The 12,377-nt window shown below is 31.7% G+C and overlaps 1 protein-coding gene across 1 annotated transcript; it reads left to right on the forward strand.

Moving 5' to 3' along the window:
* The first annotated feature begins 6,563 nt into the window (after positions 1–6,563).
* On the forward strand, positions 6,564–7,944 carry LOC126659811 (peroxidase 66-like). The gene is made up of 3 exons (XM_050353140.2): positions 6,564–6,824; positions 7,002–7,190; positions 7,277–7,944. The coding sequence occupies exons 1-3, from the start codon at positions 6,615–6,617 to the stop codon at positions 7,838–7,840; spliced, it is 963 nt and encodes a 320-aa protein (XP_050209097.1). The 5' UTR covers positions 6,564–6,614; the 3' UTR covers positions 7,841–7,944.
* Positions 7,945–12,377: the final 4,433 nt, after the last annotated feature.

Below are 12,377 nucleotides of genomic sequence, written 5' to 3' on the forward strand. Positions count from 1 at the left end.
AATGAGTACATGATCCCAATAATTCATAATTTAGAGAAGATCTTTCAGAATGTTTATTTCTAATGGCTTTTTGGACAATCGGTTGTTAAATTTATCTTTAGAATTTTATGTTGCTTATATATTTTGTAATTTATGTTTGGATAATTTTTTTGTTGGATTTATTGGCTGTACTTTGAAATTTATTATGTGTTTGAAAAAAAAATCATTATTAGGTAGAACGTGTTTGGCAGAACGAGTTAAACTCGTGTTCGTTTGTTTAGCCACTAAACGAATGGGCTCGCGAACAGACTTATCGAACAGGCTCGCGAGCGAGCTCGTTTATTACTTATCGAGCTCGTTCGCGATCCTGTTCGCGAGCTTGTTCGTTTAGCGGCTAAACGAACGAACATGAGCTGAACACGAACCGAACATGAACACCTTGTTTAAAGCTCGAATGAACATGAACCGAACATGAACACCTTGTTCGCTAAATGAGCTGAACATGAACACTTCAAATCTCGGTTTGGCTCGGTTCATTTACACCTCTACCCGCACGTAACTCCACCTTAACCAACTCAGCTTCTTGTTAGAGCATCCATAATGGTCACTCATCCTTCTCATTGCTTCCACTCAAGACTCTTTAATCTTGTAGTTCTCCCGCACGTAGCTCCACCTTAACCAACTCAGCTTCTTGTTAGAGCATCCACAATGGTCACTCATTCTTCCCATTGCTTCCACTCAAGACTCTTTAACCCTGTAATTCTCCCGCACGTAACTCCATCTTAACCAACTCAGCTTCTTGTTAGAGCATCCACAATGGTTTACACTCTAATGAGTGTAATAACATGCCATATCATTATTCCATTATACTTTCGTCCATTACACTTTTCTCCACTATCAATTATACCTTTAAAGCAGTGTTTTGAAAACAGAACCGGTGACAGAACCGGTGTGATAATCGGTTCAGGGTTTAACCGGCTGGACCTGTTTAATCACCGGTTTAACCGGTTGGACCGGTTTAGTCACTGGTTCAACCAATTGTATTAAAACAGGGGACACTATTGTGTCTTATCAACCTGCCAGCTTACCATGAGCTGTGACCCACTACTGTATATTATGACATTTAAACTTCTTTTTTTTTTCTTTTACAATACAAATTATTGTTCTTATAGACCATTATCATAGTTTTTTTCTTCTCTTAACTTATATTCTTTTCTTCTCTTTCTACTTATTTCTTATCAAATCTATAACACAGAGAAGAAAATAAGCAAAATGAAGTAAAAAAAATCATCTAATTTTGAGTCTTCATCATGTCAACTCATCTTCATAGTACAAATAATCTTTACTCTCAGAACCTTAACCATAGTAGTGCCAGAAATTCAGTTGTAGAATTACTATTTTCTTCCTTTAACCATCTCTCAATAGATTTATTTTTATATTATCTTTCTTAAAACCTAAAACTCTTTAAATAATAACATATTCGCTTAGATCGATGTTTTTGAATTTTTTCTTATCACAAATTTCATTGTTTCTGTAATAAAATTCATAGATCTAATATAATATGGTTTGTTGGTAGTGAACCGGACATGTTTTCTGGTTTAGCTGGTTCAACAGTCCGGTTTTTTCCGGTTTAAAACCATTGAACCGTAAATCCAGTTCTTAAGGTAGAAAGGACCGTACTAGTCTCTGCTTTCCGGCCGAACCGGCCAGTTCGGTCTGGTTTTAGAACAATGCATTAAAGCATAATGAATAGGTCCCATAATATTTATTTTTACCATATTTATACCTATAATCATTTATTTTCATAAGAGAGAATTAAAAAAAATTGAAGAATTGTATATAAAAAAGGAGTAGAATTGAATATTTATAATAAATATTACAAAATTTGTTTTTTAGAGTTGAATTTGGTTTGCAGATTTGCACCTTCAAATCAAATTCAATTTCTTACCATAGCATACTGTAGGAGAAATTCTTATGTGAGCCTAATTTGCCACGTAGGATTATGAACAATCCATTAAATGCATGACACATTGTGTAATTAAATGGCATAACCAATCAATAAATAGCGTTTAATTCTAATTAAAAGATCACTAATTAATGATACAATTTATTGATTGGTTATGGTATTTAATTACACCACGTGTTATGCATTAAATGAATGGTTCATAATCCTACATGGCGTATTAGGTTCACACAAGTATTTCTCCTACTGTAGGCAACGGTAGGAAACCCACTTTTTACATCTTAAATGTAAAAATTGAGGCCACACTGTTGGTATAGAACCGTTTTATATCATGAAATGATTCTATACAAATATTTATTACACTTTCTCTCACTATAGCAGAAAGTGTAATGATGAGTATAATAGAGGGTTCTTACATTCTCTATTATACCCACCGTGGATGCTTATATATATATACAAAAAACAACAATTATTTGTTTACATAATTTAATCACACATTCTAGGATAATTATTTTTATTATGATTAATAAGTTTTTTAAATAATTATTTTTTAAATAAATAAATAATTATTATTTTTATTATTTCATAAATAATTATGTTTTATTTAAATATTATTATATTTACTTAAAATATTTAATAAATATTTTTTAAATAATTTATTTTTTGGCAACGCAGTCTAGCGACGGATGTTAAATCCGTCGCAAAAGACGAATTTAAAGACTGATTTTAGTCCGTCGCCAATTGCGTCAACAAAAATTGCGGAAGTTATCCTGCAATTATTTAGCGACGAGTTTAGGGACAGATTAAAAATCTGTCGCTAAATTTGTCAAAATAATTGGCGGGAAATGAGGATTTAGCAACTGATTTTTAAGAAAAAATTAGCGATGGAATTTGAATCCATCGCAAAAACATTTTTTTCTATTAGCATTAGAAGCCATTTTAAGTAGTTTGAAACTATTTCTTATCGACTGTTTTAAACCTTTTTCAAAGCTTTATATACTGTTTGAAACCTTTGTAAATTGTTGTTGTAAAACCATTTGAAACTGTTTTTAGATAAATGTTGTAGATTATGTTTTTGGAATATGTTTGAAACTCTTTTGTAGTTTTTTAAACGATTGCAAAATTGTATTTTAAAAACTATTTGAAATCTTTTTATAAATAGTATTTTTTTAAATGGTTGTCAAAGTATTATTTAGCAACTGATTTAAAAACTGTTTTTTTGTAAGTTGCAAATTATCACTACAAGAAATTTGATTTTTAGAAACGTCGGTTGTCGTTATGAAAATTCAAAATATGATTATTAAATTTTTTCAACAATGATAAACGTGGTTGTGCGTGTCGGCGTAATGTAATGTTTTTCATAATGACTTTTTTTAGTAATGATCGTTGCTATGTTACAAAAGCTATACGATTGGTTGTTAAAAGATATTAATAACTATAAAAAGTCGTTATCGAAACATTGTTTTCTATAAAAAGTCGTTAAAAGATATTAATAACTATAATAACTATGATTTAAGTATTTTCTAAAAAGTCCTAAAAAAATAGTTACAAATCATGAATGATTTAAAAAAGTTTTAGTTAACATAAGAATAAAATTTATCATTTTGAATAATTTTAAAAATAAGTAATCCAATCAATTACGTTTCTGTAACCTAAAAGAATCTTATAAAAAAAAAAAATTAAATATCGATGCTTTGCCAAAACACACATTTTATAATAGAATGTGAGCATCCATTTTATTGACAATTGGAAAACGAATTACACAAACATATTTGACGGATGTTGTAAAGTATTAAGAGTCACAATATTTGATTTATAGGTACTTCGAGAAAACAGAAGAAAATCATTGAAGAAATAGAAGACACAATTTTGACAATTTTTTATAAAAATTATAATAACAAAAATATATAATATGTATTCAATAGTTTAAAAAAAAATTATTATTATAATTATCAAAATATATTTTATTTTATTAGTATATACATTGTAAAATTTTAGTTTTTTTTTGCATTGTTTGTACTTCTCTATCTCATTATGATGGTCAATTTTATGAGCATAAATTAAAAGAAATTAAATATAAGAACTAAATAAAGGCAAAAGTTTTAAAAAAGCTTATATAAACAAAATACTAAAAAATACACGGGTCTAAAGATGGTTTTACCCTTTATTAATGTTTAGGGTAAATATATATATGAACAAAGGATAACTTTACCTCCTAAACTTGGCGCAAAGTATTAAAAACGTCCAAATTAATAAAACGGGATCACTTTTACCCTGAACTTGTCAAATTTGGTACAAAAACCACCTTCCCCACTCTCACCTAAGAGAGTGAGATACACTCTCTAACCCTAGGTGGTTTTTAATGGCTAAAGGCTTAAAATGATCCTATTTGTTTTTAGCTCATTTTAGATTAATACCAAATAATTAAAAAAAACATATAAATCCTTTTTATTTTAAAACATTATATATCCAATTAATATTAGTTAAAAATATAGAGAATTATTATACAATTTTTACAAAAAAAAAATCAATTTTTTTTTTAAAAAATTCCTCCGGCGAGGAGGAGCAGCTCCTCCTCGCCTCAGAAGAGGAGCAGCTGCTCCTCTTCTCAGAGGAGGAGTCCTCCTCGCCTGCTCCTCGCCTGAGGAGCGATTCGCTCCTCAGGCTGAGGAGCAAGGAGCAAATCTGCTCCTCGTCAAACCCACCGCGCAAGGTGGGTTGTTTAAAATAGACCCGACGTCGGGTCTGTTGTTTACAGACCCACCAGAGGGTCTGGCGGCAGGTCAAGAACAGACCCGCCGGTGGGTCTGTTCATCTTCACCAGATTGGCCTTCGGCCAATCTGTTGAAGAAAGTAAAAGAAAATTGTAAATTTTTATTTTGGGGAAAAGATTCAAAAAGATCCCTGTTTTTATTTATTTTAATCATAATTTAATTATATTTAATTAGTATTTAAATGTGATTAATTAGAGTTAATTATGGTTTTTATTAAACTCACTCTCCAATTAAGTGCCACGTCAGCACTGAGGGGGATTTCGATCCGGTTTTGCTAAGTTCAGGGTAAAAGTGATCTGATTTTCGTAATTTGGACATTTTTGATATTTTGCGCCAAGTTCAGGGGGTAAAGTGATTCTTTGTTCATATCTATACTATATATAAAAGCACGGATGGGGGGGGGGCAGACAAATTTACCGAATAATCCTTTTCAGTTTAGTATTAAATAAAGGTTTTATAGTCATTACCTAATTAGTTATTTAATTAATCACTATTGTAATTATAGTCCTAATAAGAATAGGTAGCTAACTTATCTTCAATTTAGTTTTAATATATAAAAAATAACTAAATTGTCTCCAAATTAGTAGGAATACCTATCTTTTAGTTTGATTGAACTACAAAATTAAAATACTGTATTTGGTCAATATATTACTATTTAAATTTCTATCTTATTATTTTTAAAGATATTATTAATAAAATTAAGTTAATTATGTAATTATGGTTATTATAAAATCAAAAGAATAATAAATTCAGTATGGAACAAATTTAATAACCGAATATATTATATTTATTTTTACCAAAATTCTTAACTAATTTAATATTAATTATAAATAAAAAATTGATATAATTATAATAAATTTACTAATATGTTCATTGACCAGTTACGTTACGAGCCACGTGCATAGCATGTAATGCGAAACTAGTATATATATATATATCAAAAAGTATAAGAAAGGGACAAATAAAATGAAATGTAATGAGTAATTATTTTATGAGGAATATTTGTGTGAACCTAGTTTGCCACGTAGAATTATGAACTATCCATTCAATACATAACACGTGGCGTTATTAAATGTTGTATCCAATCAATAAATATCTCATTAATTAATGATATTTTAATTAGAATTAAATGTATTTTATTGATTGGATACAACATTTAATAGCGCCACGTGTCATGTATTTAATGGATAGTTCATAATGGCAAACTAGGTTCACACAAGTATTTCTCTTATTTTATGTTTCAAAATTAAAATTAAAATTAAAAACATGCCATGTTTATGATAAAAGACATATTGTCTAAAACCAAAAATAAAACTAATGCCATGTTCATTATGTAAGACATATTATCTCAAAAGTTATATTTTGAAGCATGCAGGTGTTGGAAAGCAAAAGGAAACACATCATAGAGACTCGTGTGTTTGCAGTCATTTTTAGTACAACTTAACTTTTATTTGACTTACCCGCCGATCACTACACCAAACCAATTTTCACTTCCTTTTTAGTTCATAGAGCTTCCCTTTTCATTAGTTTATTAATAAATTGCAGTACAGTTTTTAATTTTTGTACTTCATCTCTCACCAAATCTGTGCTTTCCTGTATATTAACCAACTTGATAGATATGAGCCAACAGCCACAAAAATAATAATTAAAACATTTTTCATATTTGTTTTTATAGAGTTTAACTTGCTGATCATTTATAGTAAAGAATACTCAGGTTCAGGATACTTGGTCTCAAAGCACAAACTATTTTCTATCAGAGTAACTTGAAAGTATATGAAATCTAGATTATTATTTTTAAATGTATCCTTCAATTGTGTAGCTCACTATATATAATAATGCCCTTGGAACTCGTATCATTCACCAGCTTTCCTTCATAATTTCTATCTGAAAACTAGCAGATGGCTACTACAAAATTCTCATTCTTAACGATTTCGCTTTTCTTATTCGTAGTATCACATTCAGAAGCTGCGCTTGATGCTCATTACTATGACCAAACATGTCCACAAGCTGAGAAAATAATCCTACAGACAGTTCGTAATGCTTCGATCTATGATCCTAAAGTCCCAGCTCGTCTCCTCAGAATGTTCTTCCATGACTGTTTCATAAGGGTACATCATAGATCACATGCATGCCTACAAACACAAACTTATGCATGCAATTAAATTTCATTACTCAATGTCAAGATAGACATATTCACATGATTGTGCAATTTAGTTTGGTCACATGTTTATAAGCATGTTAAAAGTAATGAAACATGTCTGATCTCATTGTTTACATATTGACAGGGATGTGATGCATCAATTTTGCTGGACTCTACCTCTCAAAACCAAGCGGAGAAAGACGGTCCTCCAAATATCTCAGTTCGATCCTTCTATGTGATCGATGATGCCAAAGCTGTGCTCGAGGCAGTTTGTCCGCACACCATTTCATGTGCGGACATCATAGCAATAGCAGCAAGAGATGTGGTAGCCATGGTAATGAAACAAATATACTATAAAACTATCTTGTGAAGGCCTTAACTTATTATCATATATATATTTATGTTCTTCTATTCCATCAGTCAGGAGGACCTTATTGGAACGTATTGAAAGGAAGGAAGGACGGAAGGGTGTCGAAAGCTAATGACACCATTAACCTTCCGGCCCCAACATTCAACGCGACGCAGCTCATTCAAAGCTTTGCGAAGAGAGGTCTCGGAGTCAAAGACATGGTTGCTTTATCGGGCGGCCACACTCTTGGTTTTTCACACTGCTCCTCATTCGAAGCACGGCTTCACAATTTCAGTTCAGTGCATGACATTGATCCAAGCATGAACAGCGAGTTTGCAGAGAAGCTACGAAACAAATGCCCACAACCAAACGCGGATCATACTGCAGGAGAGTTCCTGGATACGACCTCTGCGGCTTTTGATAATGACTACTACAAGCAAATCATCAAAGGAAAGGGCGTCTTTGGATCGGATCAAGCGTTGCTTGGTGATTACAGGACCCGGTGGATTGTTGAAACATTTGCTCAGGATCAAAGCTTATTCTTTAGGGAATTTGCTGCTTCAATGGTAAAACTTGGAAATATTGGGGTGACTGAAAATGGAGAAGTCAGAAGTAATTGCAGAGTGGTTAACTGAGACAGAGATGGCGAGGGAGTGCAGTCTTTTTTGGAGGGTTCTCTTTTGTATATCTTTTTTTTTTCAGATCAAAATAATGAGAGGCTGAACATCTTATAAGTGATTCTTTATCTCAATAAATTCATTATTCATTTCGGTTGATTGTTGCAACTATTTTCCATGCTTAGACCAATTCCACTTTAGCATCGTATGAATTTTTTTACCAACCGAAAATTTAATTTACCGACGGATTGTATGCTGCGTTCCAAGCAATACGAAGACCATGAATGCGACCCCAAGCCTCCGCTTCAAGCACACTGCAATATCCCAAATTTAGGGTACAACCCCTGAGCCACCGTCCTGTATGAGATCTGATTGTTAGATAATGCAAACAATTATACGAGTTACGTATTATGTCAAATATAATTACAGTAGAAAAATTCCCAGGAAAGATCGGAGGATCACAAGCGGACCGCTTAAATACCGATCTTTCCTGGGAATTTTTCTACTGTAATTATATTTGACATAATACGTAACTCGTATAATTGTTTGCATTATCTAACAAGTGGTATCAGAGCGTATGGTTGAAAAAACTAAATAATTTCTATACATAATAGATTTACGTATAATTGATAGATTTATGTTAATAATAGATTTATGATTTAATTACATATAAAACATAAAGTTCATGATAGTTAATTTAATTATTAGTTCATGATGAAATTATAATTTACATGTATTTTATATGTAAATAAATATATTAATTGTTATAGTTTAAAGTTACCAAAGTAACTTAAACTAGAATGAATTTGACGTATATAGTTTAAAGTTACCAAAGTAACTTAAACTAGAATAAACTTTACATATATAGTTTAAAGTTATCAAAGTAACTTAAACTATAATATATGTATTTTAATACCATAATAATGTATAATGTTTGACAATCGATAAAAAAAAAAAAAAAAAAAATTAAATATTTATCCAAAGATAAATTATTATTTTATGATTGTTGAACAATATTAAGATATTTTAGTTAAATATATTTAATTATCCAAAGATAATAAATATATTTAATTAAAATGTGATAATTATCCATTATGTTTATATATATGGTATTTAAAGTATGATGTAGTGTCTATCCAAAGGAGACCTACTTTATGAAAATATAGTATTTAAAGTATGATGTAGTATCTACCCAAAGGAGAACTACTTTATGAATTTTTCTGAATATAAATTAATTGTGAGCTTTATGTTATATTTTGCAGCTGTTGCAATTCATTCACATGCATCATCTGTTACTGTTTTTAATGGTACAAACTTCTCTGAATGGCACGAGCAAGTTGATTTCCATTTAGACTCTATGGATCTCAACTTAGCTTTATTAGAAGTTAAGCCCGCTGCTATAACTGATATAAGTAGTGAGGCTGAGAAGTTACACCTTAAAGCATGGGAACGCAGTAACAGATTATGCCTAAAATTTTTCCGAATGACAATTGCCAACAACATTAAGTCTACTATTCCACAAACAGAAAATGCTAAAGAATTTCTAGCATTTGTGGAAGATCGTTTTCGTTCTGCTGATAAGTCTCTCGCTGGTACATTAATGGCAAAGCTCACGACCATAAAGTATGATGGATCAAAGAGTATGCAAGATCATATCATCGAGATGACTAATATCGCAGCAAGACTGAAGTCCTTGGGATTGGCTGTGGAAGATTCCTTTTTAGTGCAATTTATGTTGAACTCGCTTCCTCCTGAATATGGGCCTTTTCAAATTAATTATAACACTATAAAGGATAAGTGGGATATTAATGAATTGGCTGGTAGGCTTGTTCAGGAGGAAACGAGGTTAAAAACTCAAAGGAATCACATGGTCAATCTTGTGGGTCAAGGAGCTGAAAAAAGAATGAAAGTCAAAGCCAAAAAGTTTAAGAAAACCAAAAGGCCGACTAATGTTTCTCAGGCCGAAGAAAAGGAACGAAAGATTGATAGATGTCATTTCTGTAAGAAAGAAGGACACTATCAGAAAGATTGCTTAAAACGCAAAGTTTGGTTCGAAAAGAAAGGTATCTTTCATTATGCTTCTCCGATTTTCGAATCAAACTTAACTGAAGTTCCTAATAATACTTGGTGGCTTGATTCTGGTGCTACTACTCATGTGGCTAATATGTTGCAGGGATTCACTACGATCCAAACTACAAACCCAACAAGTGATTTCCTATTTATGGGAAATCGCATGAAGGCACCGATTGAAGGAATTGGGACTTATCGTCTAATCTTGGATAATGGCTATCAATTAGACTTATCTGAGACCATTTATGTACCTTCAATCAGTAGAAACCTTATTTCTGTTTCTAAACTAGATGTTTGTGGTTTTAATGGAAAATTTGGATCTAATAGTTTTAGTTTGTTTAAGAATTCTAGAATTATTGGTTCTGGTTTTCTTGTTAATGGTTTATACAAACTAAAACTTGATAATATTTTTTCTGAATCTTTGCTCGCTGTAAATAGCAGTATTGGTCTTAAACGTAGCATGATGAATGAAAATTCTGCTTACTTGTGGCATAAACGTTTGGGTCATATATCCAAGGAAAGATTACAGAGATTAGTAAAACATGAAATTCTTCCAAATTTGGATTTTACTAATTTCGAAATATGTGTGGATTGCATTAAAGGTAAGCAAACCAAACATATTAAGAAAGGAGCCACAAGAAGCACACAGCTTCTTGAAATAATACATACCGATATTTGTGGACCTTTTGACACTCCGACTATTAATGGAGAAAAATATTTTATCACTTTTATTGATGATTTTTCACGTTATGGTTATATCTATTTGCTTCATGAAAAATCTCAATCAGTTAATGCCCTTGAGACATACATAAAGGAGGTTGAGAGGCAATTAGATAAAAAGGTGAAAAATATAAGATCTGATAGAGGTGGTGAATATTATGGAAAATATAATGAGTCTGGACAGTGTCCTGGTCCATTTGCAAAGCTCCTCGAAAATCATGGCATATGTGCACAATACACTATGCCAGGCACACCTCAACAAAATGGTGTAGCAGAAAGGCGTAATCGGACTTTAATGGATATGGTCAGGAGTATGATGAGTAACTCCTCTTTACCCAATTTTTTGTGGATGTATGCTCTTAAAACCGCAACATATTTATTAAATAGGGTTCCTAGTAAGGCAGTTCAAAAGACTCCTTTTGAATTGTGGACTGGAAGGAAACCTAGTTTACGACACCTGCATGTTTGGGGTTGTCCAGCGGAAGCAAGAATTTATAATCCACATGAAAGAAAATTAGATTCTCGAACTGTTAGTGGTTACTTTATTGGTTACCCAGAGAAATCTAAAGGGTATATATTTTACTGTCCAAAATATAGTCCGAGGATTGTTGAAACCGGAAATGCAAAATTTATTGAGAATGGTGATGTTAGTGGGAGTAATGAACAACAAAGTATGGAGATAAAGGAAGTTAAAGTAAATGTCCCATTATATATGGATATTCCTTCATCTATTACTTTGCCGAATGTTGTTTCTGATGTTGAAAGAAACAATAATAACATTGAACAACATTCGAATGAAGAACCATCCCATCAAATAACTAACTCACAAATGACTAATGCAAATGAACCACAAGAAATAGTAGTAAGAAGATCTCAAAGGGAAAGGAGATCAGCTATTTCAAATGATTATGTGGTATATTTGCAAGAGTCAGATTTTGAAATTAACGAGGATCCGGTTTCATATTCACAAGCCATTAATAGTGCTGAATCTGATAAATGGATCGATGCTATGAAAGATGAGTTAAAATCTATGAAGCAAAACAATGTTTGGGATCTTGTTAAATTGCCATCTGATTGTAAAAGAGTCGGGTGTAAATGGGTCTTTAAGACAAAGCGCGACTCAAAAGGCAATATTGAAAGATATAAAGCCAGACTTGTTGCTAAAGGTTATACTCAAAAAGATGGCATTGATTATAAGGAGACATTTTCTCCTGTCTCAAAGAAAGATTCACTAAGAATAATTATGGCACTAGTAGCTCATTATGACTTAGAGTTACATCAAATGGATGTGAAAACAGCCTTTTTAAATGGAGATTTAGAGGAGGAAGTTTACATGGATCAACCTGAAGGTTTTTCCATTGAAGGTGAAAGTCAAATGGTGTGTAAACTTAAAAAATCAATATACGGACTTAAACAAGCTTCCAGACAATGGTATATTAAGTTTAATACCATTATTACATCTTTTGATTTTAAAGAAAATAATGTTGACAGATGCATATATCAAAAGATTAGTGGGAGTAAGTTTATATTTCTGGTTCTGTATGTTGATGATATTTTGCTTGCTGCTAATGATTTAGGTATAATGTATAAGACTAAAGAATTTCTTGCAAAGAACTTTGAAATGAAAGATATGGGAGATGCATCCTATGTGATTGGAATAGAAATATTTCGTGATAGATCACATGGATTGTTAGGATTGTCTCAAAAAACATATATTGAAAAAGTTCTTGAAAAATTCAATATGGATAAATGTTCACCTGGGGTT

This window comes from Mercurialis annua, linkage group LG8 (assembly GCF_937616625.2).
Source record: "Mercurialis annua linkage group LG8, ddMerAnnu1.2, whole genome shotgun sequence".
NCBI classification, from domain to species: domain Eukaryota; kingdom Viridiplantae; phylum Streptophyta; class Magnoliopsida; order Malpighiales; family Euphorbiaceae; genus Mercurialis; species Mercurialis annua.